A 24,076-nucleotide genomic window follows, 5' to 3' on the forward strand; every position below is an offset into this window, starting at 1 on the left:
TGTCATTTTGTTAACGTAATCGTAAACTAGCACACCTTAGGTTGACAGACGTTGCGGGCATACTATTTGGGCCACATATAAAAAATTGATATCGACTTGTAGCACAGGAACAGGGCAACAAATTCATACCAGTAGATGTATGCTATGTTGTCACAACTTTCGGCATTTAGCACACTCCCGGAAATCTATGACAGTCTGGAAAGTCACTTCCGTTTAATGAATTGTGGACAAACTATACATGCGACCCCCTATAAATAGCGGCAGAAAGTTAGCAAACTGCCAGGGCAACTAACTAATAACACCAAAGTTGTGCTCAGCCGATAAACTCGCCGGTATTTTTGAAAAAACGGAGAAAACGATTAGACCCAATAGCGTTAGCGGAGGTGTCATTTTGTTAACGTAATCGTAAACTAGCACACCTTAGGTTGACAGACGTTGCGGGCATACTATTTGGGCCACATATAAAAAATTGATATCGACTTGTAGCACAGGAACAGGGCAACAAATTCATACCAGTAGATGTATGCTATGTTGTCACAACTTTCGGCATTTAGCACACTCCCGGAAATCTATGACAGTCTGGAAAGTCACTTCCGTTTAATGAATTGTGGACAAACTATACATGCGACCCCCTATAAATAGCGGCAGAAAGTTAGCAAACTGCCAGGGCAACTAACTAATAACACCAAAGTTGTGCTCAGCCGATAAACTCGCCGGTATTTTTGAAAAAACGGAGAAAACGATTAGACCCAATAGCGTTAGCGGAGGTGTCATTTTGTTAACGTAATCGTAAACTAGCACACCTTAGGTTGACAGACGTTGCGGGCATACTATTTGGGCCACATATAAAAAATTGATATCGACTTGTAGCACAGGAACAGGGCAACAAATTCATACCAGTAGATGTATGCTATGTTGTCACAACTTTCGGCATTTAGCACACTCCCGGAAATCTATGACAGTCTGGAAAGTCACTTCCGTTTAATGAATTGTGGACAAACTATACATGCGACCCCCTATAAATAGCGGCAGAAAGTTAGCAAACTGCCAGGGCAACTAACTAATAACACCAAAGTTGTGCTCAGCCGATAAACTCGCCGGTATTTTTGAAAAAACGGAGAAAACGATTAGACCCAATAGCGTTAGCGGAGGTGTCATTTTGTTAACGTAATCGTAAACTAGCACACCTTAGGTTGACAGACGTTGCGGGCATACTATTTGGGCCACATATAAAAAATTGATATCGACTTGTAGCACAGGAACAGGGCAACAAATTCATACCAGTAGATGTATGCTATGTTGTCACAACTTTCGGCATTTAGCACACTCCCGGAAATCTATGACAGTCTGGAAAGTCACTTCCGTTTAATGAATTGTGGACAAACTATACATGCGACCCCCTATAAATAGCGGCAGAAAGTTAGCAAACTGCCAGGGCAACTAACTAATAACACCAAAGTTGTGCTCAGCCGATAAACTCGCCGGTATTTTTGAAAAAACGGAGAAAACGATTAGACCCAATAGCGTTAGCGGAGGTGTCATTTTGTTAACGTAATCGTAAACTAGCACACCTTAGGTTGACAGACGTTGCGGGCATACTATTTGGGCCACATATAAAACATTGATATCGACTTGTAGCACAGGAACAGGGCAACAAATTCATACCAGTAGATGTATGCTATGTTGTAACAACTTTCGGCATTTAGCACACTCCCGGAAATCTATGACAGTCTGGAAAGTCACTTCCGTTTAATGAATTGTGGACAAACTATACATGCGACCCCCTATAAATAGCGGCAGAAAGTTAGCAAACTGCCAGGGCAACTAACTAATAACACCAAAGTTGTGCTCAGCCGATAAACTCGCCGGTATTTTTGAAAAAACGGAGAAAACGATTAGACCCAATAGCGTTAGCGGAGGTGTCATTTTGTTAACGTAATCGTAAACTAGCACACCTTAGGTTGACAGACGTTGCGGGCATACTATTTGGGCCACATATAAAACATTGATATCGACTTGTAGCACAGGAACAGGGCAACAAATTCATACCAGTAGATGTATGCTATGTTGTAACAACTTTCGGCATTTAGCACACTCCCGGAAATCTATGACAGTCTGGAAAGTCACTTCCGTTTAATGAATTGTGGACAAACTATACATGCGACCCCCTATAAATAGCGGCAGAAAGTTAGCAAACTGCCAGGGCAACTAACTAATAACACCAAAGTTGTGCTCAGCCGATAAACTCGCCGGTATTTTTGAAAAAACGGAGAAAACGATTAGACCCAATAGCGTTAGCGGAGGTGTCATTTTGTTAACGTAATCGTAAACTAGCACACCTTAGGTTGACAGACGTTGTGGGCATACTTTTTGGGCCACATATAAAAAATTGATATCGACTTGTAGCACAGGAACAGGGCAACAAATTCATACCAGTAGATGTATGCTATGTTGTAACAACTTTCGGCATTTAGCACACTCCCGGAAATCTATGACAGTCTGGAAAGTCACTTCCGTTTAATGAATTGTGGACAAACTATACATGCGACCCCCTATAAATAGCGGCAGAAAGTTAGCAAACTGCCAGGGCAACTAACTAATAACACCAAAGTTGTGCTCAGCCGATAAACTCGCCGGTATTTTTGAAAAAACGGAGAAAACGATTAGACCCAATAGCGTTAGCGGAGGTGTCATTTTGTTAACGTAATCGTAAACTAGCACACCTTAGGTTGACAGACGTTGCGGGCATACTATTTGGGCCACATATAAAAAATTGATATCGACTTGTAGCACAGGAACAGGGCAACAAATTCATACCAGTAGATGTATGCTATGTTGTAACAACTTTCGGCATTTAGCACACTCCCGGAAATCTATGACAGTCTGGAAAGTCACTTCCGTTTAATGAATTGTGGACAAACTATACATGCGACCCCCTATAAATAGCGGCAGAAAGTTAGCAAACTGCCAGGGCAACTAACTAATAACACCAAAGTTGTGCTCAGCCGATAAACTCGCCGGTATTTTTGAAAAAACGGAGAAAACGATTAGACCCAATAGCGTTAGCGGAGGTGTCATTATGTTAACGTAATCGTAAACTAGCACACCTTAGGTTGACAGACGTTGTTTTGGTCTGTTTTTCATAAACTATAGCTCAACTTTATTAGTTGTATGGAAGGATTGTCAGCAGTATATGTCTGGTTGGCAGGTATCATCTGACCTTGACCTCATTTTGGTGGTTCATTTTCATAGTTAAGTTTGTTTCTTAGATACTATAAGCAATAGGTGAACTAAATTGAGTGTATTGAATGATTGCAAGGTGTACATGTACAGTGGCGGATCCAGAAATTTTCATAAGTGGGGGCCCATTGACTGACCTAAGAGGGGGCCCGCTCCAGTCACGCTTCAGTGATTCCCTATATAAGCAACCAAATTTTTTCCCAAAAAGGGGGGCCCGGGCCCCCTGCCCCCCCCCCCTAAATCCGCCTCTGATGTATTTCTCGTTTGGTTTATCTGACTTCACATCATTTTCTTGGATCATGTTAAGTTTGTGTAATAGTTGTAGTAAAGCTTTATATTAAGGACTATCAACATAATATTTATGGTTAATAAAAAAGGCAAGACATTTCAGCGTGTGCACTCTTGTTTATATAAATGAGACAGTTGGTTTTCCTGTTTAAATTGTTTTACATCATTTTGGGGCCCTTTAAAATAGCTTGCTATTAGGTGTGAGCCAAGGCTGTGTGTTGAATACAGTAATTTGACCTATAATAGTTTACTTTTACACATTGTCTCATTGGCATACCACATCTTTTATCTTGTAACTAAGATGTATGCATGAACCCAGCTACATCCCAAATGTAAGATAACAAATCTTTTAAATAGAATACTATCATAGAAGACACTTGTAATGGATATAGTGCTGTCTGTTTTTGCAACTTTTATCAAGTCTTTAAAACAATGCAGCCTATTTTTTTATAAGCCTAATAGCTAGAGATATCCTCCTGCACTATAATCATTTTATTTAATGCCTTCTTCAATATTCTATTTTATTGCATAGCAATATAATATTTCCCACAGAAAGTAACCAAAAGTTAGCGTGCATTAAATTCCAATATTGCACTAGTGCAATAAATCTTCAAAATTCATGATGTCATCAACGACAAAGCCTTAGTTTAAACCAATTTTTACTTTCAAATATTATATTGCTATACAATAAAAGGGTTATTGCATGATTATTGGGGAATATTGTCCCTCGTAGAACATATATTGCAGTCACAAGCTCGTGCAATATAAAATTCTACTCGGGACAACATTCCTCAATATTCATGCAATAACCCTATTTTATTCTTGGTCTGACAAAAGGAAACATGTCTGCTTTTGTCAAGTACCCACGTATTATCCAGTGGTAGTCAAAATGTCAGCCCTTCTTCCCAGTTGACCTACATTTTTGAAATTGTCAATTGGTTCTTGTCCTGAATTTGCATTTAATATTTGACATTGGGGCTCAGTAAGCAATAAATTTAACAATCCATTGGTTATAATTCTGACAAAACTAAAAGATTCATTTATATATAACTAATATTGCATGTTAAAAAATTCAAGAAAATCATAAAAGCGAAGTTTTAATTTTTAAACATGATTTTTTTCTACATAGGTTTAAATGTGACATAGTAACAATAGAAAATAAACATATATGTTTAAAAGTATATACACACAACTCTCTCACACATAAAATGCATAAGTTATCACAGTGATTGCTTTAATTAAAACTGGACAATAAATAGTAAGATATCATTGATAACATGGGGATAAAAACAATGTCAGATACATAAGAATTCATTTAAGCTTTATTTATCATTACTTCCAGTTTAGTAACAAAAGCACTAACACATACATAATAACTTCAACCTAAAATAAAATTACTGTAATTGTTCATTTTAAGTTTCTTGTCCTCTCTGAATGTTTAAAATGTTGTTTTTTTAGTTAAAGATGCACCTGTCTCTTTATTTCATCACCTTTGTGATAAACAAATTTTTATTTTTGTAAAAAAAAGATGAAAAATTGTGTATAAAATCTGATAGTCAATAGTACAAAACATGATCTTTTAATACATTTGTTCCCTTTTTAAAAATATTTAATATATGAAATGTTGTTAAATTGAACAGATAACACTTGCTTCCATTTTAACAAATGACCAGAAGTGTTTTTTAAAAGTCATTTAAATAAAATGGCTACATTAATAACATGTCAATGAATTGTTTTCAGTCTTACTTCTCTACCATACAAATCCAAGCCTCTTTTTGGATTTAGCTTTTCCATAAATGTTATCCTTGGTCTCCTCTGTAGAATCCCTCTGATAGTGAGGCATCTGTCTTCCAGTTTTATCTGAAACCATGTAGCTGGGTCTTATTCCTCCTTTACCCTCAAACTTAGGACCAACCCCTCCCCCTGCTCCTGTTTGAGCAGCCTTTCTCAGGGGATACACATTACGACCACCTTTTTCACAATGGTCAATAACTTTGGTGGCATATTCCTGGAATTGTTCTTCCTCCATAGCTATTAATTCAAGGTTGGCTCTATCTAAGGCTAACTCTTTCTGTTTCTTATTTATTTCTTTACCCTTTCTATCATTCTGTAAAAAGATGTAAAAGTGAAAATAAGATGAAAAAAATAAGAACATTCATGAGTAGCCTTTTTTCCAAAATAGCATACAAATATTTTATTTTGTTGAAGGTGCATTTTTATTCTACAGTACCTTTGTGTTAGACAACTCTATAACCTCTGTGCTACTGTGAATTGTTGAACAAAAAGAGGAGTTAAATAAAAATGTACCTGAAGAACTGACTTGATACATTGTCATGATTTATGGTTATTTTAATGGATTAGTGATTTTAAGTATTGGAAAATGAGATCTTTGAAAATAAATATAGTATATTGTTTTAGAATTTGACAAAACTTATACTCAAATTTGAAATGCTTGTAACTTAAAAAAAAAAGTAATTTCAAAACTACTGGCAATACTCAGACTTAGTTCTCATAAAACTTAACTTAAATCAATAAAGCCTAACAAATGTATTAAAGGATGTAAACATACCGTCTGGTCAAAGTGGAAATTTTTCAGAGTTTCATTATCTTCCCTTTTCCTCACACGTTTTTCTTCTTCATTTCTCCTGAAGATCTCATCAGCGGCTTCTCTGATTCTAATTGTTTCTAATTCTTGTCTCCTTAGTTCTTTTTTCCTGTCTTCTGCCTCTTTGAGCTTAAAAGAGAGAAAAATTATATCTCATCAAAAATACTCCTGGACACAACTGGTAATATGCTTTCTTTTCTACACATGCTTAAATAGGTCATGAAAGATCAATCACACAGCCATCTTCAATAAGTTGCTTTTATTATTAACTTAGTTTCATATTTGTACTGTTTGTTATTGTGTTGTGTGGTTACAATACTGTCCATAGTTAGTTAAGTGCTGACAAACATGTCTAACACAGTCATATTGTTTTTGTACCTCAGGTAGCTTTCAATGTTTGTTTCACATTTTTGTCATGACTGGCATTTTTATACCTTACTCTACAGTTTTATCTCATTGTTGAAGGATGTAATCTGACCTATAATTGCTAACGTCTACATCTTTAGGTTGTCTCACTGGCAATTATTAAGGCTTTTTTTATTATTAAAATAATTTGTGATCTTGTTCCTAAATTATAAGAATTATTAATAAGATTAAGGAATCATACAATCCATGATTTAGCCAAAAAGGTAACATTTGCAGAGCTGTATGTGTTAAATTCAGGGGGAGATAATTCAACTGTTTCTTTCTGTAATTTTTATTCATTGAATTTTAATTCCCAAGTGATTAACATACATGTATCTTTTTGTCATCTCATAATTCATGATCAAGGTATGAATTGGTGAACAAAGGAATTGTTTTGTTGTGAGTTATGCATCAAATTAGACTTGAAATAAGCTTGATTTTTTAACTAAAAAAACACTTGCTATCATTAAGCATTGTTATCACAATTAGAATGTGCGCTTTTGTAGATTTCATTACATTAAATGAATAGGAAAAAAGGAGGTCCCTGTATACTGTTTTTTTTTTAACACCAGAAAACTGGGGTGTACCCTGAATTAGAATACAGAGAATACCCCACTTTTCTTGACTTGAGCCTTACCTGTTGAATTTTGTACAAATTCAATATAGAAAACCATATCAAGGAATAAAATAAAATAATTTGCCTACCTTCCTACCCATACCCTAACAACCTCAGTCGGGAGAGGGGAAACAGATATTTTTAATGTTGGCCTTATAACATTAACTCTCTTTTAATAAAATAATCATCATATATGGATTTTAGAAGCTGTATAGCTTTACCAAGTATGGACTAAAGAGAAAAAGACAAATTAGGCAGTGTTCAGATATGGATTAGGTTTGGTAATAACTGATCTTATTTTAGCTAAATACAATGCACAAGACAGTGAGTGGCCAGATACAGATTTTCTGGCTTCCTCATCTTGGTTGATATTTTCCTTCCCAGTGGCGGATCCAGGGGCGGGGTTCCGGAGGTTGGACCCCCCCCTTTTTTTGGCCGATCAATGCATTTGAATGGGAGCATATAGTTGGAACCCCCCACCCCCTTTACTCTGTGTTGGGAACCCCCTCTTTTTAAAATGGCTGGATCCGCCACTGCTTCCCATATCATCATTGCTAGGATAAATTACCTGTACATGTCTATTGCTAGCATAAATTACCTGTACATGTCTATGGCTAGGATAAATTACCTGTACATGTCTATGGCTAGGATAAATTACCTGTACATGTCTATTGCTAGCATAAATTACCTGTACATGTCTATTGCTAGCATAAATTACCTGTACATGTCTATGGCTAGGATAAATTACCTGTACATGTCTATTGCTAGCATAAATTACCTGTACATGTCTATGGCTAGGATAAATTACCTGTACATGTCTATTGCTAGGATAAATTACCTGTACATGTCTATGGCTAGGATAAATTACCTGTACATGTCTATTGCTAGGATAAATTACCTGTACATGTCTATGGCTAGGATAAATTACCTGTACATGTCTATTGCTAGCATAAATTACCTGTACATGTCTATGATCAGCAGACTCCTTCATGGCTTTTCTCATCTTAAATTCTTTTTCAGCTTCTTCTTTTTCTCTCTTCTCCTCAGCTTCTTGGACAGCTTTATGTATCCTATCGTCTTCATCACTGACTTTCTGTGTCATTTGAGCAGCAAGTTTTGTTCTAATTCTGTCCAGATTCTTCTGTTTTTCACTAAAGTTAAATACAATTGATTATAAAAACCTTGAATTGTATGAATATTACCATCACATATAAAAGTTCATTCAATTGAACGATATTAGACATCTTTAATTCACTACTTCTATTTATTTGTAATTTTGGAATGATTTTATAAATCTACAGGTATGTTATTCTTATCAATAATTTTAATCAAATTTACATCCTTACATCACTATTTAAAATAAGGCATTCAAACATTTACATCCTTACATCACTATTTAAAATAAGGCATTCAAACATTTACATTTGTGTCCTAAAAATAATCACCATCAGCTAGCTATTTATAGTGTTCAATAATATTGAGAGTAAATTATAGATTAAAAATAATTTGTCATATTGAGACATCTAATAAATAGCCTATAAAAAAACAATCAATTAAAAGTTGAAATAAAGAAGACTTTCATATCCTATTCAGATAGAAAACAACATTAAGTGTTTGGCTACATGTATTATAACCAACTATTGTGTGTGGCATTTCATTTCAGGCTTTCTGAACTGTGAAGATGGACATTAAAAAGGACTTCAGAAAACACTATTTGCTGATATTGAGTTTACTTTGATAAAAGACTTACTTATGAATTTCCAGTTCTTTTTAGACTTACTTATGAATTTCCAGTTCTTTTTAGACTTAATTTATGAATTTCCAGTTCTTTTTAGACTTACTTATGAATTTCCAGTTCTTTTTAGACTTACTTATGAATTTCCAGTTCTTTTTCAGCTCTTAGTTTCATCATTTTTCTCTTGGCAGCAGCAAATATTCTACACTCTTCATCTTCGTCCTATAAACAAAACCAAATGATTTATCTCCCTTTATCAAAAGAGCACATCAAGTTATATAGGGTACTTACTTCATCCTATAAATAAAACCAAATGAGTTCTCTCCCTTTATGAAAATAGCACATCAACATATATAGGGTACTTAACAAACATTCAGAAGTTTTCTCAGCCTAGTTCTAAGCAAAATAGTTAAAGACAGTAGAGTCGCTAGACCAATGAAAGACAAAGTGTGACAAACAGGATCTACATTCCCTTTTAGCAAGAATACATAAAAATCACATATTATATCTTTATATATTAATAAAAGTACAAGATAAAATTGATCAGTTCTTCTGAACAAAAAATTAACTATGTAAATTTTGAAGACTATACACCTAATACATTTACAAATAAATGAACACATATTTTACAACAACAAAAAAATTGTCTATTTGACTGTTGTCATCAGGATAGCTTATGGTACAGCATGACAAAGTATGTTAATTTAGAGTGAAGCTGATCTTACCTCTTCTTGTTGTTTCTGCATGTTTCTAATGGAATCTCTGTCTCTGATCTGTTTCATATTATCCACCTTTAACTGTTGTTTTTCATCTTTTTTGATATTTTCTAATCTTTCTTTCTCTTGATGATATTGTATTCCTAATTTCTTCAATTCTTCTCCTTCTTTCCTGTCTTCTCTACTTTCTACATCTCTGGCTTTAAGGTGCTCATGAACTCTAAAAGTACACAATTAATACTCTTGCATTAATAAAGAAAACAAAAAGAAAAGTTAAAAAAAATATTTTTCACTTTCTTTCAGATTTTTCTTTTTTTAAACAGATCGATATCTAAACCAGTATCTTTGGTATTACAGAATCTCCATTTTGGCCTTTAATACTATAGCATTATAGACTTTTGATGAAATTAATGCATAAGAATGTGAAAAATTGCAAGTTTTGTTAAAAGTAACATGCACAACTAGTAAAGTAGCTAGTATAGAATTAGTCCCACCATCTTGGGACATAAATAAACATGTAGCAGAAAAGCATCAATTTAGATTTTTAATTACCGGTAATTTAGCAATTTTTAAAACAGGGATGCAAAAAACAATTCTGGTGGTTTTATGTTATTTTTACACCCAGTTTGACATCACAGAGAATACATATAATTTCTAATGATTAAAATCAAGCTTTATCAGAAGAGACGACTCAGTCATATTATTAATTCATGAGGAATGATAGTACAGTTATTTCTATTGGTCTTTCTAATTGATCTGCCGTGTTTGGCTTGCTGTTTTTGTTGTTGCATATTTTTTAACATCCATAGAAATAAGGTTTCATTTCAAATTCCCTTATTCAGCCTCATGTAATTATCAATACTTAAAGTTTATAAACCCTTTTATAGTAGTTTTATTTAAGAATGAAGTTATAACATCTGAGACAGCCTTTTCCTTTTATCATACTATACTTACTGTGCTACTTGGAACTGTCTTGTATTTTGTGCTGCAATTATTCTTTCCATGGCTTTAGCCTGGTCATCCTTTATTGACTGTTCATACTCTCGTCTCTCTAGCTCCAGGTACTCATTATCTTTTCCTATATTGGCCTTATCTTTTAATCTTTTAAGTTCAATTTGTGCTTCTCTTTCTTTGAGGACTTCAGTTAATTGTAATGCACTCTGTCAACAACAAATAGTTTTTATAAGAATGTGTTTGACAATTTTAAACCACAAATATATTCACTTTTTTTTTATATAAAACCAACCACAAATATGTACACACTGACTATAGCAACTGATCTCCAATTTAACTTATCCAGTTCTTACGATTGAGTTTCTTTTTTACTTGACCTTTATATCAATTTTCAGCATAACTTATCAACTGTTGAACTAATTTGAATAATACCATGTTAAAAACATAGAGTTGCTTGTCAAATGAAATATTCATTAAAAAATTTAACATCCTTTATTAGTATATCAAATATTCAACCCTATTCGTAATTGATTATCATTTTTTGGATATGGTCTTTCTGCATGTATAAAGAAAACTCAACCTTTACTAACAAATAATAGAGATATATATGTATCAGGGGAAAAAATAGATTTCTCAGTTGACCACTGCCAGATAGAAAGAACAGCTGTACACAATTTTACAGATGATGATCCCATCATGATTTTGATTTTTGAAATAAAAATTAGATAGTGTGCTTTGTTACCTAGTTATATACTTTTAAGTGAGAACAACCTATATATAATATGGAACATTTTAAAATGTGATGTTACAATCTTGAATACCGAGAGAACTTACATGGAACTGTTTAACTCTGTCTGTTTGATAATACTGCTGTGTTTTAGCTTTCTCTATGGCCTCCCTTCTCTGCTGGGCCTGGTATTGGGCCTCTTCAAGGTCAATTAATTTCTTCTCTTCTTCCTCTTTTTGCTCCCGAATGGTTCTGGCTTCTAACTTCCTGTGTCTTTGACCCTGTTGAGAACAATTTATTATAATTCTATGTAACAAACCCTAACCCTGCATGTCCTATTTTAAGTGGAGTAAAAATCAATACCAATTATTTCTGCAAACAAGGTGTATTTTTATTAGAGCAGCCTTTTTTTTAATTTTTTTTCTTTATTTGAATAAATTTCTGTGACAGGAGATTAATTGTGTTGTGAAAAATTATAAAAAAACGAGCAAGATGATAGACACCATTTTCAACTATAGTAAGTAGGCTAAGAGTACAGAAAATGTGGTCATGTTTTGTTATCAGGTCAGTAACATGGCCATGACAACCAAACTCAATACTCACTATGATTGTATTTCCCCAGGTATCAACCATCTCCTTTGATTTCTTTTTCTTTTCATCAATTTCAGCTTGTTTCCTCCTTTCTCTATCTTCATCTATTTGTTTTCTGTGGAGCTGTGACTGGATTCTTTCCCAGTCCCCTTTGGACAGGACTGTCACCTGACGTAGATCTACACCTTCCCCCATTCTTATTCCAGGTTGTTCTGCTGGCATTTCTGGAGTGGCTAAATATAAGTAAAAACATATATTTTTCATTTCAATTTGAAACAAACAATTTTTTCTTTATATAATTATTAATAGTTTGTATGTAGAAAAATAATACTGAATTTGAACACTGTCAATCTAAGATTAGTTGGTTCTAAGTTTTGTGGAATATTATGGACTTTGTCTTTGAGTACATAAATAATAAAAATATATACAACTTTCATACTACTTCTAGTCATGAAGTAATATCTTTACATCACTACATACGTATGTTCTATGATGCGTTTCCCCAAAGTACCTCAGAGAAGACAGGGCTGTTCATTCATAAAATTGAATTGACATGTACATGTCCTACTCATGTTTATTACAGGACAGAAACAAGATCCTGTTGATGGAGGCTACTGTTGATGCATAGGATTAAAGGATTTTTTGCAAAGTTGTATATCTGATTGCCAAGAGTAACCACTGCTTCACAATAAATCTTTTATCTGACAAGAAATGGGATTGGCCATAAGATAAGGGTCGTTGTGAGTGACACAAGCCACAAGGTCATGTTATAGTCATGACAGTCATGATTGATAGTTTGATAATAATGTTCAGGTTCATCTAAAGGCATTAAATATATGGTGGTGTGTACACCACAAAATCTACTCTTGAGTTCAGACAAACTGATGCATCTTCATCTTGGAAAGTTTTAAGGCCTGGTTTGACCTAGATACCTATACTCCTCATCAATATGATGTCACATCATTGATATCACTTTATCAGTCTTTGTATCAAAATCTTTAGCCATTAATATTAAACCCCCTTATGATTATAAGGGCTCTAAGCCTTATCTATATTTCATCATGTCACGTGTAAAAAACAACTGCTTGAGTTATACAATGAAAAATTCTGCCATGTTAAATTTTATTTTACCTATTTTCTCTGCCATGGTGGTCGAGAGACCTGCAGCAGCCCACATAATGTATAATAAAGTTATATGATATGGCTTTTTTAATATCACACCTATTTTATGGTGATACCAGTTATTTCCATCTTTATTCAGATGGAAGACTGGAAAAATTAAAGAAGAAGAAATCCACCCAGAACCAAAAATCTTAAGTTTGTATTGTTATATGTGAACCATATCAAAATAAAACTTGGCAGTGGCTATTTGACAGGCACTGGCTAAATAGCAAATTTGCTATTTAGCCAGCACTGAATAAAACTGTTCATTGATGTGATTAGCAGAGAATAAAAAAGCTTGATAATAATTTAAAATCATTTTATCACAATATGAAGCATTAGAAATATAGTACAATAATTTTTTTTTTTATTGAAGATGTTCATAAATAAATAATGTATAACTTTATAACATCAATTAAAAGCATGAAAACACATTTGTATATATGCATTACTAAATATATGTTTTTCTAAAATATTTATAAATCTGTGATACATCATTACTCCACATTACCAGATTTTGCTGAACACTTTCTGATTGCCTTAAATTCTTTGCGAACAGAACGAGACCTCAAGACAAGTGGTATATTTCAAAAGAGGACTCTGTTTTAGCATTCTCGAATGATTAAATATCATTCTAATATGACGTGCTTCTTTCGCTTTGTAAACAACACCGTGTGAAAATTCTCGATATATCTATACTTAGCGCAGACTCAGAAATATACATAATAAAGGATGTTACAATATACCTCCCACGTAAATCCACATGTATTTGAACCTATTTGCAAAAGCATTGCCGATTTTATTGAATTAGAAATTGTAAAAAACAAAAGACAAAAGAACTTTTATTCTTATTCGGATGCGTTATAAAAAGAATAAGTATACTGCAACTAGTTGTGTTTATTTCCCAAATATAGTAACACAGCTATATTTTGTGCAATGTCAATTTCATCATGGAACACTTTCTCCACAAACCGGGGTTCATTAAGGGATGGAAATAAGCTTGATATTTATGTTACGATTTTAAAAGCCGTCAATCATATACTAACTGAAGTTGCAGTATAAAAACAATATAAATTTTTTTGTAACCATCGAAGTTCGTATAATATTGTATTTAAATGGAATTGAGGTAGGTTTTGTTTTATTTTCTATTCTATTGCATGATTCGCATATTAACTGATTTCAGCGAGTCAACATGGCAGCTTCTTCGTTACGAAATGTCAATTTTGGTTTTGACGGTAGCTTACGAGGAAACATGTAAATTAAAAATCGCAAATATTGGGTTTGAGAATTAAACATATTTTTTCTAGCGGTTATAAACGAAATAATCAATGCAAGCTAAAGATTTCTGAGAATATTTGAGTTTTATCTAACAAGGAGTAAAAAAGAACAGCTACACCCACGGCATACCCATCCTCGATTCAGTATTTGAATGAACTTATTTGTCCTATTAGAATCGAAATAATTCATGGAAGCCATAGATTTGTTGTAAATTTACACATGGCCTGGGCCGTGATATTCGTTAATTTTATCCCTCGCTAACGCTCAGGATAAAATTCGAATATCACGGCCCAGGCCATGTGTAAATTTCCAACAAACCTATGGCTTCCATGAATTATTTCTTAAATATTAGTATTTTAATAACCAAGGAACAAGTTGAAGCAAGACCTGAAATTTTAACTGCCTCTAGTATGGACTCAATTGTAAACATTGATTTCAATCAAAAATTATTGTCATAAAGATGCATGGGAAGCTATTTTAAAAAAAGAGCGTTTATAAAGAGAAATAAAAGAACCCTATGCACACATGATGCAGATTTAAAGGAAGCCAGTGTAATGTGTAGTTCCTATTTGGAGTGGTAACATTTATCTTGTGCTAGATTAAAACAACTTTTAAAGGCAAAGAACTGGGTTTTTTTAACAATTGCAAATGTTAAATCATGTGTCCTTTTGAAATTCCTAGCAAACAACTTTTAATATTGTCTTTTTAAGATGTATGTAGTTTTACATAACACTATTTTTATAGCATGGCAGGATATTTAAACCATAGATTTTGCACAAATTTGGACATCAACTTTTTTATAAATATTTTTGAAAAGAATATATTTAAAAATGTATATACAAATGTGTTTTCATGCTTTTAATTAATATTATAAAGTTATAAAGTATTTATTTATGAACATCTTCAATAATTTTTTTTATTGTACTCAGTGTATTTTTAATGCTTGATATTGTGATAAAATGATTTTAAATTATTATTAAGCTTTTTTATTCTCTGCTTATCATATCAATGAACAGTTTTATTCAGTGCCGGCTAAATAGCAAATTTGCTATTTTGCCGGTGCCGGTCAAATAGCAAATTTGCTATTAAGCCGGTGCCGGTCAAATAGCTACTGCCATAAAACTTTCATCATTGTTCATATCATACCTTTATCGTACAATATGATCCCTCAAGCTCTTAAGATAATATTGATATCTCAGGTTGATATTGATAGAGTGTGTCGTATTGGGGTCTAAGCATGATGTGGGATTGCCGTTTTTTGTAAGTGTGACACGTGAAAGTCAAATTATTGTGCTATGAAAATGTGGAATGAAGTCTAGCGGGACATGGGAAATTACACAAAAAAAAGAGAATTGCTTACATACATTGTGTAAGCGGGATCCGATCTGGGATCAGAACCTCCAATGAGACTTCTATTCTAATAGATACGAATGGGATATTGAATAAGCGCCAGCCATATATTATTCAGGTCTAGCCATGCTTTAAAACTTTTCAAGGCAAACTGATTTTTTTGTCAGGATGAAATTTGTGGTGTAAATATGGCTACATTAACGAAAATTTTATGTCATGATTGATGCATGGAAGTACCTTACGGATGATCAAGAATTACATTCCCCAAAAGGACAAATTACTTATATTTTAAGATATTTTTCTTTCCGTAAAGTTATGAGTCGATTTTCATAAAACCCTCACCTCTATTTTGGCCTTTTCTGCGACCGTGCATAACACTGGCTGCCATTGTAAAAAAAATAATAATAGATCACCGCTCCAGAATGACGTTGTTAGGGAAAACAGCCATGTAACTAAATAGATAGACGTCACATCCACTTCCTGTAGGAAAAAGACCTTGACCTCAAACAAAAACATTTAAACTTCCGGAGTATCTAGAAAGATTTGTAACTGAGGTATAAACAAACGGCCTACATACTAGGCAATTTATATAATGTCAGGGGTAACAAGTACAATCGACACCCACAGAAAAAGTCCAATCGGCACTTGGTTAAATCGGCAGCTGGTCAAATCGGCACCTATCAAAAGTCAATTCGGCATCAAATAACATTTGATATATATCTTTTTATAAATAAATCTAAAAATGTAAACCGTCTTTCTAAAAACAAAATTGGGGTCTATTCATTACATTTTTAAAAATCATCAAGCGGTTTAAATACATGAGCTAATTGATTGAAGTTTTCTCAACTTTCTATGACTTGGGATCAGATTAAAACAGACATAAATATGATAACAAAGTACATCTATAATCATATACACGATATGCCAATAGATAAAACCTGGCAAACCTTCAAGAACGGTGTACAAGCAACAATTGACACCAACGTACCATCTAAAATGATAAAGAAAAAGCACTCTGTCCCATGGTTAAACAAAAAATGCTAAAACGGAAAGCTAGGTTGCACAAACATGCTAGAAAAACTGGAAGTTACAAATAATATAAACAATTCCAAAAAGACTGCAAACACCAATTTAGAAAAGCAGAATGGAACTATATTAATGACATCATCAATGCAGGTTTTGAAAAGAATAGTTCTAAACCATTCTGGAACTACATGAAAGCAAAGAAACAAGATAATATAGGAGTAGCACCACTAAAGTCAAATGGAGGCCTTACAAACGACAGCAAAGAAAAGGCAGAAATTCTAAACAACCAATTCAAATCAGTATTCACTAAATTAGATGCGAACTCACAAATACCACCACTAAAGAAAAGATCAACTTCAAATATTTCAAAATTAGACATAACATCAGAAGGAGTACATAAATTATTGAAAAACGTAAATCCATCCAAAGCAATGGGACCAGACGGAATACCAAACACTGTCCTTATAACACGTGCAGAAGAACTCGCACCAAGTATATCCGCCATCTTTCAAAAATCAATTGACACAGGCACTCTCCCTGAAGATTGGTTAAGTGCAAACATAGCTCCAGTATTTAAGAAGGGGGACGTCCACGCAGCTGAAAATTACAGACCAGTTTCACTGACCTGTGTATCATGTAAGCTTTTGGAAAACATCATCTGTAAACACATTCTTAAACATCTGGAAAAGCACAAAATACTGACAAATTTAAATCATGGATTCAGATCAGGTTACTCTTGTACAACACAGCTCTTAGTCACAACAGAAGACCTACTAAAGAGCTTCGACAGTGGCATTCAACTTGATATGGCTATACTCCACTTTTCAAAGTCTTTTGATACTGTGCTACATAACAAACTTCTGGCAAAACTAAACAGCTTCGGAATAGATGGAAATCTGAACAAATGGTTAGCAGCATTTCTGCAAAAACGATCAATGCGGGTTGTCGTAGAAGGTGAGCACTCAGAATATGCCCACGTAGACTCTGGCGTACCACAAGGCACAGTACTAGGACCGCTGCTTTTCCTATGCCACATCAACGACCTCCCGGAAAGCGTAAAATCTCAAGTTCGTTTATTTGCAGATGACTGCCTACTCTATCGAGAGATTAAAAACACAAAAGACCACCAAACTCTCCAAGAAGATCTTAAAGCTCTGGAAGTATGGGCACTAAATTGGGGAATGAAATTCAACGCAAAAAAATGCTATATAATGAGCTTCAAACAAAAATCAACACACTTCAACCACATACTAGAACAGGTACAAACTAATCCTTACCTAGGTCTTAACATATCTGATGACCTAAAATGGACCAGCCACATAGGGAAAACAACAAGCAAGGCAAGCTGTACACTGGGGTTCCTGAGAAGAAACTTACGCCAGTGCCCCCAAGAGTGCAAAAAACTTGCCTACTTAGCCATGGTTAGATCCTTACTAGAATACGGTGCTGTCATCTGGGACCCATTCACCATCAGGGAAATAGAAAAAATAGAAAGCATACAGAAAAGAGGAGCACGTTTCATTCTGCACGACTATAAATCCAGAGACACCGGATGCGTCACAAATATGCTTTCTAAGCTAAAACTGCCACCTCTCCAAGAGCGAAGGAAACATCAGAGGCTGACTTACAAATCTGTATACTTAAAGTTAAAATACTCATTCACTGCACATATTTAACATGTTTAAAATTATTAATTTAATTTACTTTTAGATGGAAAATTCAAGAAAAATGTTGCTTGCAATTGACTTTGATCATACCCTTATAGATGAAAACAGCGATTTATGGGTGAAGAGATTAGCACCAGATGGGAAACTCCCTGATCACATTGAGGCTCTGTATAGTTCTACAGGATGGACAGAGTACATGGGATCTATTTTTCAATATTTATATGATATTGGTATGTTCTTATTTGATTTATATCATAAACATAATTATACTTATCACAATTAATGCCAGTTATATATGAAAGACTCTGAACTGCGATGGTACTCCGAATCACGATGGTCACGCTGAGGTGTGATGGTTTGACGCTGAAGTGTGTTTTTGGAAAGATTGGAACTTGTTCTAAATCTTTCCTTAGGCACTGGCCTTCCTAACAACACAACAGGTTAGCTACTATTTCTGCATGTATTCACACTGAAATATAGTTCCCTTAGTTCTCATGTATGTGCACATAATACACACATAAACTGTGAAAAATGGGTATATTTATGGAGCAGTACATTCAAGAATGTATGTAATTAAGGTGTGTTGATGTGCAGGCTTTTTTAAAGCATTTTGATTAGGTAATTGAGTATTGATATACATTGTAATACTAGTATGATTGACAACTGTCATTATCACCAAACAATCAGGGACAAGGTGGACCTTAAATTACAATGCCCTACCTCCTAAACTGTCAATCAAATTGACCACATTTAATGATTACTTATCAACATCAGTGTTACATAATCATACAGACCCAATATACATTTCAATACACAAATATTTGACCTCATAATTGAATACACAAATGTATATATCATGCATATTAGATGCTTGATATATAAGGATAATAGATTTATTTATTGCCTATTACTTTTGATCTACATTACATAAAGTTATTCTGTAAATTATGTCTGAAAGATAAAGGATTAATTAAGGATTAACACGATCTTTAAAAAAAATGAAATATAAATATGAATGTATAAAAGGTATTCAAGTTAGGCCTATAATTTACTCGATAAACCAATAATCATCTGTAATAAATCAACAATTTAGGTCAGTTCACTTTTTTTTATCAGAAATTGGCTGGAAACAGGATACTGGAAAAGCACTTTTATTCCTACTAGAGACCTGCTGTTTATGCAATTTTCAGCAATTCTGTTTTATTGATGTTCTTTTGTCCGCACCATACCTTAATATGTAATTATTCAAACTCGTCTTCCAATCTTTCCACATGTGCTATCCAGCGCTTTAATTTATCACGCTGAAGTGCAATGGATGCATTGTGACGCTATCTTGTTGATAGTAACACTGAGGTGCGATGGTGGTCATGCTGAAGTGCGATGGTGGCATTGTGACGCTATCTTGTTGATAGTAACGTCGAGGTGTGATGATGGTCACGCTGAAGTGCTATGGTCTATACAAACTTTTTTCAATGTTTTTTATATGTCGATGTAGAATACAATTTATATGTGAGAAGCAGTTTTCCATGTTTTTAAGTTGATTTGGGGTGGGGCTTCAAAATTAAATAACAACAGCAAATGGGAGATTGGTGAAAAGTTAACATTCTGTAGCAATTTTTTTAAATCTACAAAAGTTCCTCTTTACATATACGGTGGAGCATGACATTCTTTAAATTTAAATATGCACGGGTTAGCAGACATACTCTCCGTATTATAATATGATGGTAAACAATGATCTCATAAGAGAAACAAAGTACAGATATTAAATTTTAATGTCCACAAAAAAGTCTTATAGAAAATCTAAAGAGGAAATCTTTTGAAAGCTCTGTAGCTATAATAGATCTAGGTTCTCTTCATTAGGCCCAAAGATGGCATTCTCACCAATGATAATAATATTCCTTTAAGTATCTATTTAATTATCTATAATCAGAATTGTTTCCATAACTATATATACATAACTAAGTATTTTGCTATTTGGTACTATGTATACTTCGGCATTTTATTTATAATACTGGTAGTCCCTTAAGCTTAGTACCTTCAGGTCACCTTACATAAATTTTATTGGTAAGTCTTTTGATTTATTTCTTTTTCAGGAATAAAAGAAGATGACATAAGAAAGTGTATGGAAGAAATTCTGTTAACAGAAGGCATGGCAGACTTATTAAAATACTGTAACGACAAAAGTTATGAAATAATAATAATATCTGATTCTAACTCAGTTTTCATAGATATGATTCTAGAGCATACACAATTACAAAAAATGGTTACTAAAGTATTCACAAATCCTGCTTTCTTTGATGATACTGGATGTCTAAAAATAGAATATTATCACCATCAAGACTGGTGTGACTTGAGTACCATCAATCTATGTAAAGGGAATATTTTACAAAGTTATTTAGAAAAGCGAGGAGAAGAAGGAATTAACTTTGATTATATCTTCTACATAGGAGATGGAACTAATGATTTCTGTCCAGCTTTAACATTAAAGGAAACAGATTATGTGTGTCCAAGAATTAATTTCAGATTATGGAAGAAAATTCAGAAATTGAAAAATCCAGAATCCTCAGAATCTTCAAAGGAAGAATTACCTCAACTGAAAGCTCAAATACTGAACTGGAGTAGTGGATTAGACATACTTGAACAAATTAAACAACTCGAGTAATTCAGTTCTGTGACATGTTGCATTTCCATAGCCAGTTATTTAATAAAAAATTAAACATCCTATTATTCAGTATCTTTAAATATATAATGGAGGGAATAGACTATATATTTTAGATCAATATGAAACAAAAATACGGTATGATTGATAATGAGACAAAATAATATTTAACTAAATGGTAAACCTATTTAACTAAATGGTAAACCTATTTAACTAAATGGTGAACCTATTTAACTAAATGGTGAACCTATTTAACTAAATGGTGAACCTATTTAACTAAATGGTGAACCTATTTAACTAAATGGTAAACCTATTTAACTAAATGGTAAACCTATTTAACTAAATGGTGAACCTATTTAACTAAATGGTGAACCTATTTAACTAAATGGTAAATCTATTGGCAGAATGAATATAAAGTACTGTTGTTAAACATTGTTATTTCCAATATATTTTTTTATTATACCTTTGAGATTCATCATACTTACCCCCAGTCTTTTTTATAGTTATTTGGTCCATAAACACTGATACAGTTACATAAATTCATCATATTTTATATTCAGTCTTTTTTATAGTTATTAGTCGATAACAACACTGATACAGTTACAAAAATTCATCATACTTTTCACCAATTCTTTTTTAAAGTTATTTGGTCCATAAACACTGATGCAGTTTCATAATTACATCATACTTATATCCTTTTTATGCACAATAAGATTGACTATCCAACAAGTGCCTGTGTTTTTATGCCACACTTCAGTGCATAATGTTTTGATACGACCGCAAAAAAAGAGTTTGTGCTTTTAAATTGGTAGCACCTTGTCATTGTCAGCGAAGACAGTTGGTTTCCTGACAATAACTTTAGTATAAATAAATAGAAATTTATGAAATTTAAACACAATGTTAATAACCACAAAAGGAAGGTTGGGAGTAATTTTTGGGGTTATGATCCAATCAGTTTTGTAATTAAGGGCCAAAAAGAGGCCCAAAAAGCATTTTTCTAGTTTCCAGACAATAACTTGGGTTTAAACGTGTATGGATCACTCTAAAATTATACCACAATTTTCCATACCACAAAGGAATGGTTAGGATTGGCTTTAGGGGTTATGGGTCTAGCCAGTGAGGAATTAGGGGCAAAATAGGGCAAGGGAAACAGGGATTTCTTGGCTAATAGACAATTTTAAAGCAGTGTAAGGGAGGTAATCCAAATATATTGAGATAATCCAAACATATTACCTCCCTGACACTGCTTTAAAATCATATAATAGAACTTTTGTATTGTCTTGGGGTGATTAGCTGTCAATTTACTTTTTAAGAAGTTACTATTAACATAGACCGATCCAGGGGGGCCTGGGGGGCCCGGTACCCCTTTCATGGAAAAATGTGGTTGATTATATAGGGAATCATTGAAGCATGACTGGAGAGGGGCCCCCCTTAGGTCAATCAGCGGGCCCCCCATAAGAAAAGTTCTGGATCCGCCACTGATTAAATTTATGCTGATTAAGGAATATTAATTTTCTCTTTTAAGACTTTTATGGTGTATTTAAATATGTTATTATGGTTGCATCTCCAATGGAATTTTGAATAGAAATTATGACCATATCTTGTGCGAAAGAATTTTTTTGAAAAAAAAGGGGGGGCGGGATAATTTTTTCAGATTTCAAAAAGTTAAAAAGATTTTTTTTTATATATATATATATATATTTTTGCATAAAAAAAAGGGGGTGATACAATTTTTGTTATTATCGGGTTGGGGTCAAAATGCAACAGCATAGTGTATTGCATAAAAGCAAAAAAATGAATAAAAGGTCAAAATCATCTAACCAATTCTAAGTTCTTTGACTACAGTTTAATATTATGTGTCTGAAACCTATTAAGTGGCAAATATTTAATTACTATCCAAATTCAGACATATCAAGCGTGAATATTGTTTTCAATTTTTGCCCCAATGGTTTGGACCTCTGCAGTTGTATCCAGCTGCGCTTGGCGAAGCAATTTATTTCTGTCTGTGCATCTGTTTATCCGTCCGTTCAGGATGACCTCCATTAAATCTCAGGAAACAACATATCTAAATTTTGAAAATAAATCGTCAAAGCGTTTTCATGTTTATGAACAGACACTGCTTGGAACCTGTCCAACCGCCCGCCGTACATCCCCAAATCTTTAATAGAATTTTCCGGTTTAAAATGTGAAGCATGACTGTAATCGTTAGTCGTGCAGTTAGGGGCACAAAAAGGGCCAAAAACAAACATTTTTTCTAGTTTCCTGACCATAACTTGTGTTTACCTATGGATTCCTATGGATCTTCAGAACGATGGCACTGTTGTACCATTACAGTCTGCTCTTCTCCATCATCGTTGTATTTAATTGTACGTTTCTCACTTCCGGATAGCAGAGGCGGATTTAGAGCCCCCCCCCCCCCCCCCCTTTTTGGGAAAAAAATTGGTTGTTTATATAGGGAATCACTGAAGCGTGACTGGAGCGGGGCCCCCTCTTAGGCAGTTATGGGGCCCCACTTATGAAAATTTCTGGATCTGCCACTGGATAAGATTTCATATTCTGCTTCAAAATTATACATTAATAGTTAGTTGGCCCAACATTTATCTATAATATATTTTTGAAATTTTAAAGTCATCCTGATATAACTTCTTCAGGGAGGCTGTTCAATATGTCCACTACTCTGTTGGTGAAAAAAAATAGTTCCTCAGATCCAGACAACGTCGTTGTTTCATAAGTTTCATTGAGTCGTTTTAGTTTTGTTGTCCACCTCTAATAAAGCATTTGTTACTCTAGTGTCGCATTACCCTTTCAATAACTTGTACACTTCTATCATGTCAACTCGTAAACGGCAGAAACGGAGGGTTCAAAGCTTGAGTTTTCGTAATCGGTCTTCGTATGGCAAGTCTCTCATTGTAGGCAACATTTTGGTCGCTCTCTTTTGCACATTCTCAATACTTGTAATGTCAGCCTTCCTGTAGGGTGATCATATACTGTTTGCATACTCCAGTCTTACAAGTGCCTTGAATAATAATGTAAATGTGCGATTGTCTAGGTGGATAAA

The 24,076-nt window shown here is 33.9% G+C and overlaps 2 protein-coding genes across 2 annotated transcripts; one reads left to right on the plus strand and one right to left on the minus strand.

Annotated features, from left to right (window-relative positions):
• Positions 1–4,612: 4,612 nt before the first annotated feature.
• Positions 4,613–16,164, minus strand: LOC139513852 (cilia- and flagella- associated protein 210-like). The gene is made up of 9 exons (XM_071302706.1): positions 16,009–16,164; positions 11,890–12,110; positions 11,394–11,567; positions 10,560–10,765; positions 9,615–9,825; positions 9,026–9,111; positions 8,113–8,305; positions 6,098–6,262; positions 4,613–5,635 (listed from the first exon to the last, which is right to left on the minus strand). Exons 1-9 carry the CDS (start codon positions 16,052–16,054, stop codon positions 5,279–5,281), a joined length of 1,659 nt encoding a protein of 552 aa, XP_071158807.1. The 5' UTR covers positions 16,055–16,164; the 3' UTR covers positions 4,613–5,278.
• On the plus strand, positions 16,090–21,083 carry LOC139513853 (pyridoxal phosphate phosphatase PHOSPHO2-like). Its single transcript, XM_071302708.1, has 3 exons — positions 16,090–16,220; positions 18,403–18,589; positions 20,453–21,083. Exons 2-3 carry the CDS (start codon positions 18,403–18,405, stop codon positions 21,019–21,021), a joined length of 756 nt encoding a protein of 251 aa, XP_071158809.1. The 5' UTR covers positions 16,090–16,220; the 3' UTR covers positions 21,022–21,083.
• The last annotated feature ends 2,993 nt before the right edge of the window (positions 21,084–24,076 follow it).

Source organism: Mytilus edulis, chromosome 2 (genome assembly GCF_963676685.1).
Source record: "Mytilus edulis chromosome 2, xbMytEdul2.2, whole genome shotgun sequence".
NCBI lineage: Eukaryota > Metazoa > Mollusca > Bivalvia > Mytilida > Mytilidae > Mytilus > Mytilus edulis.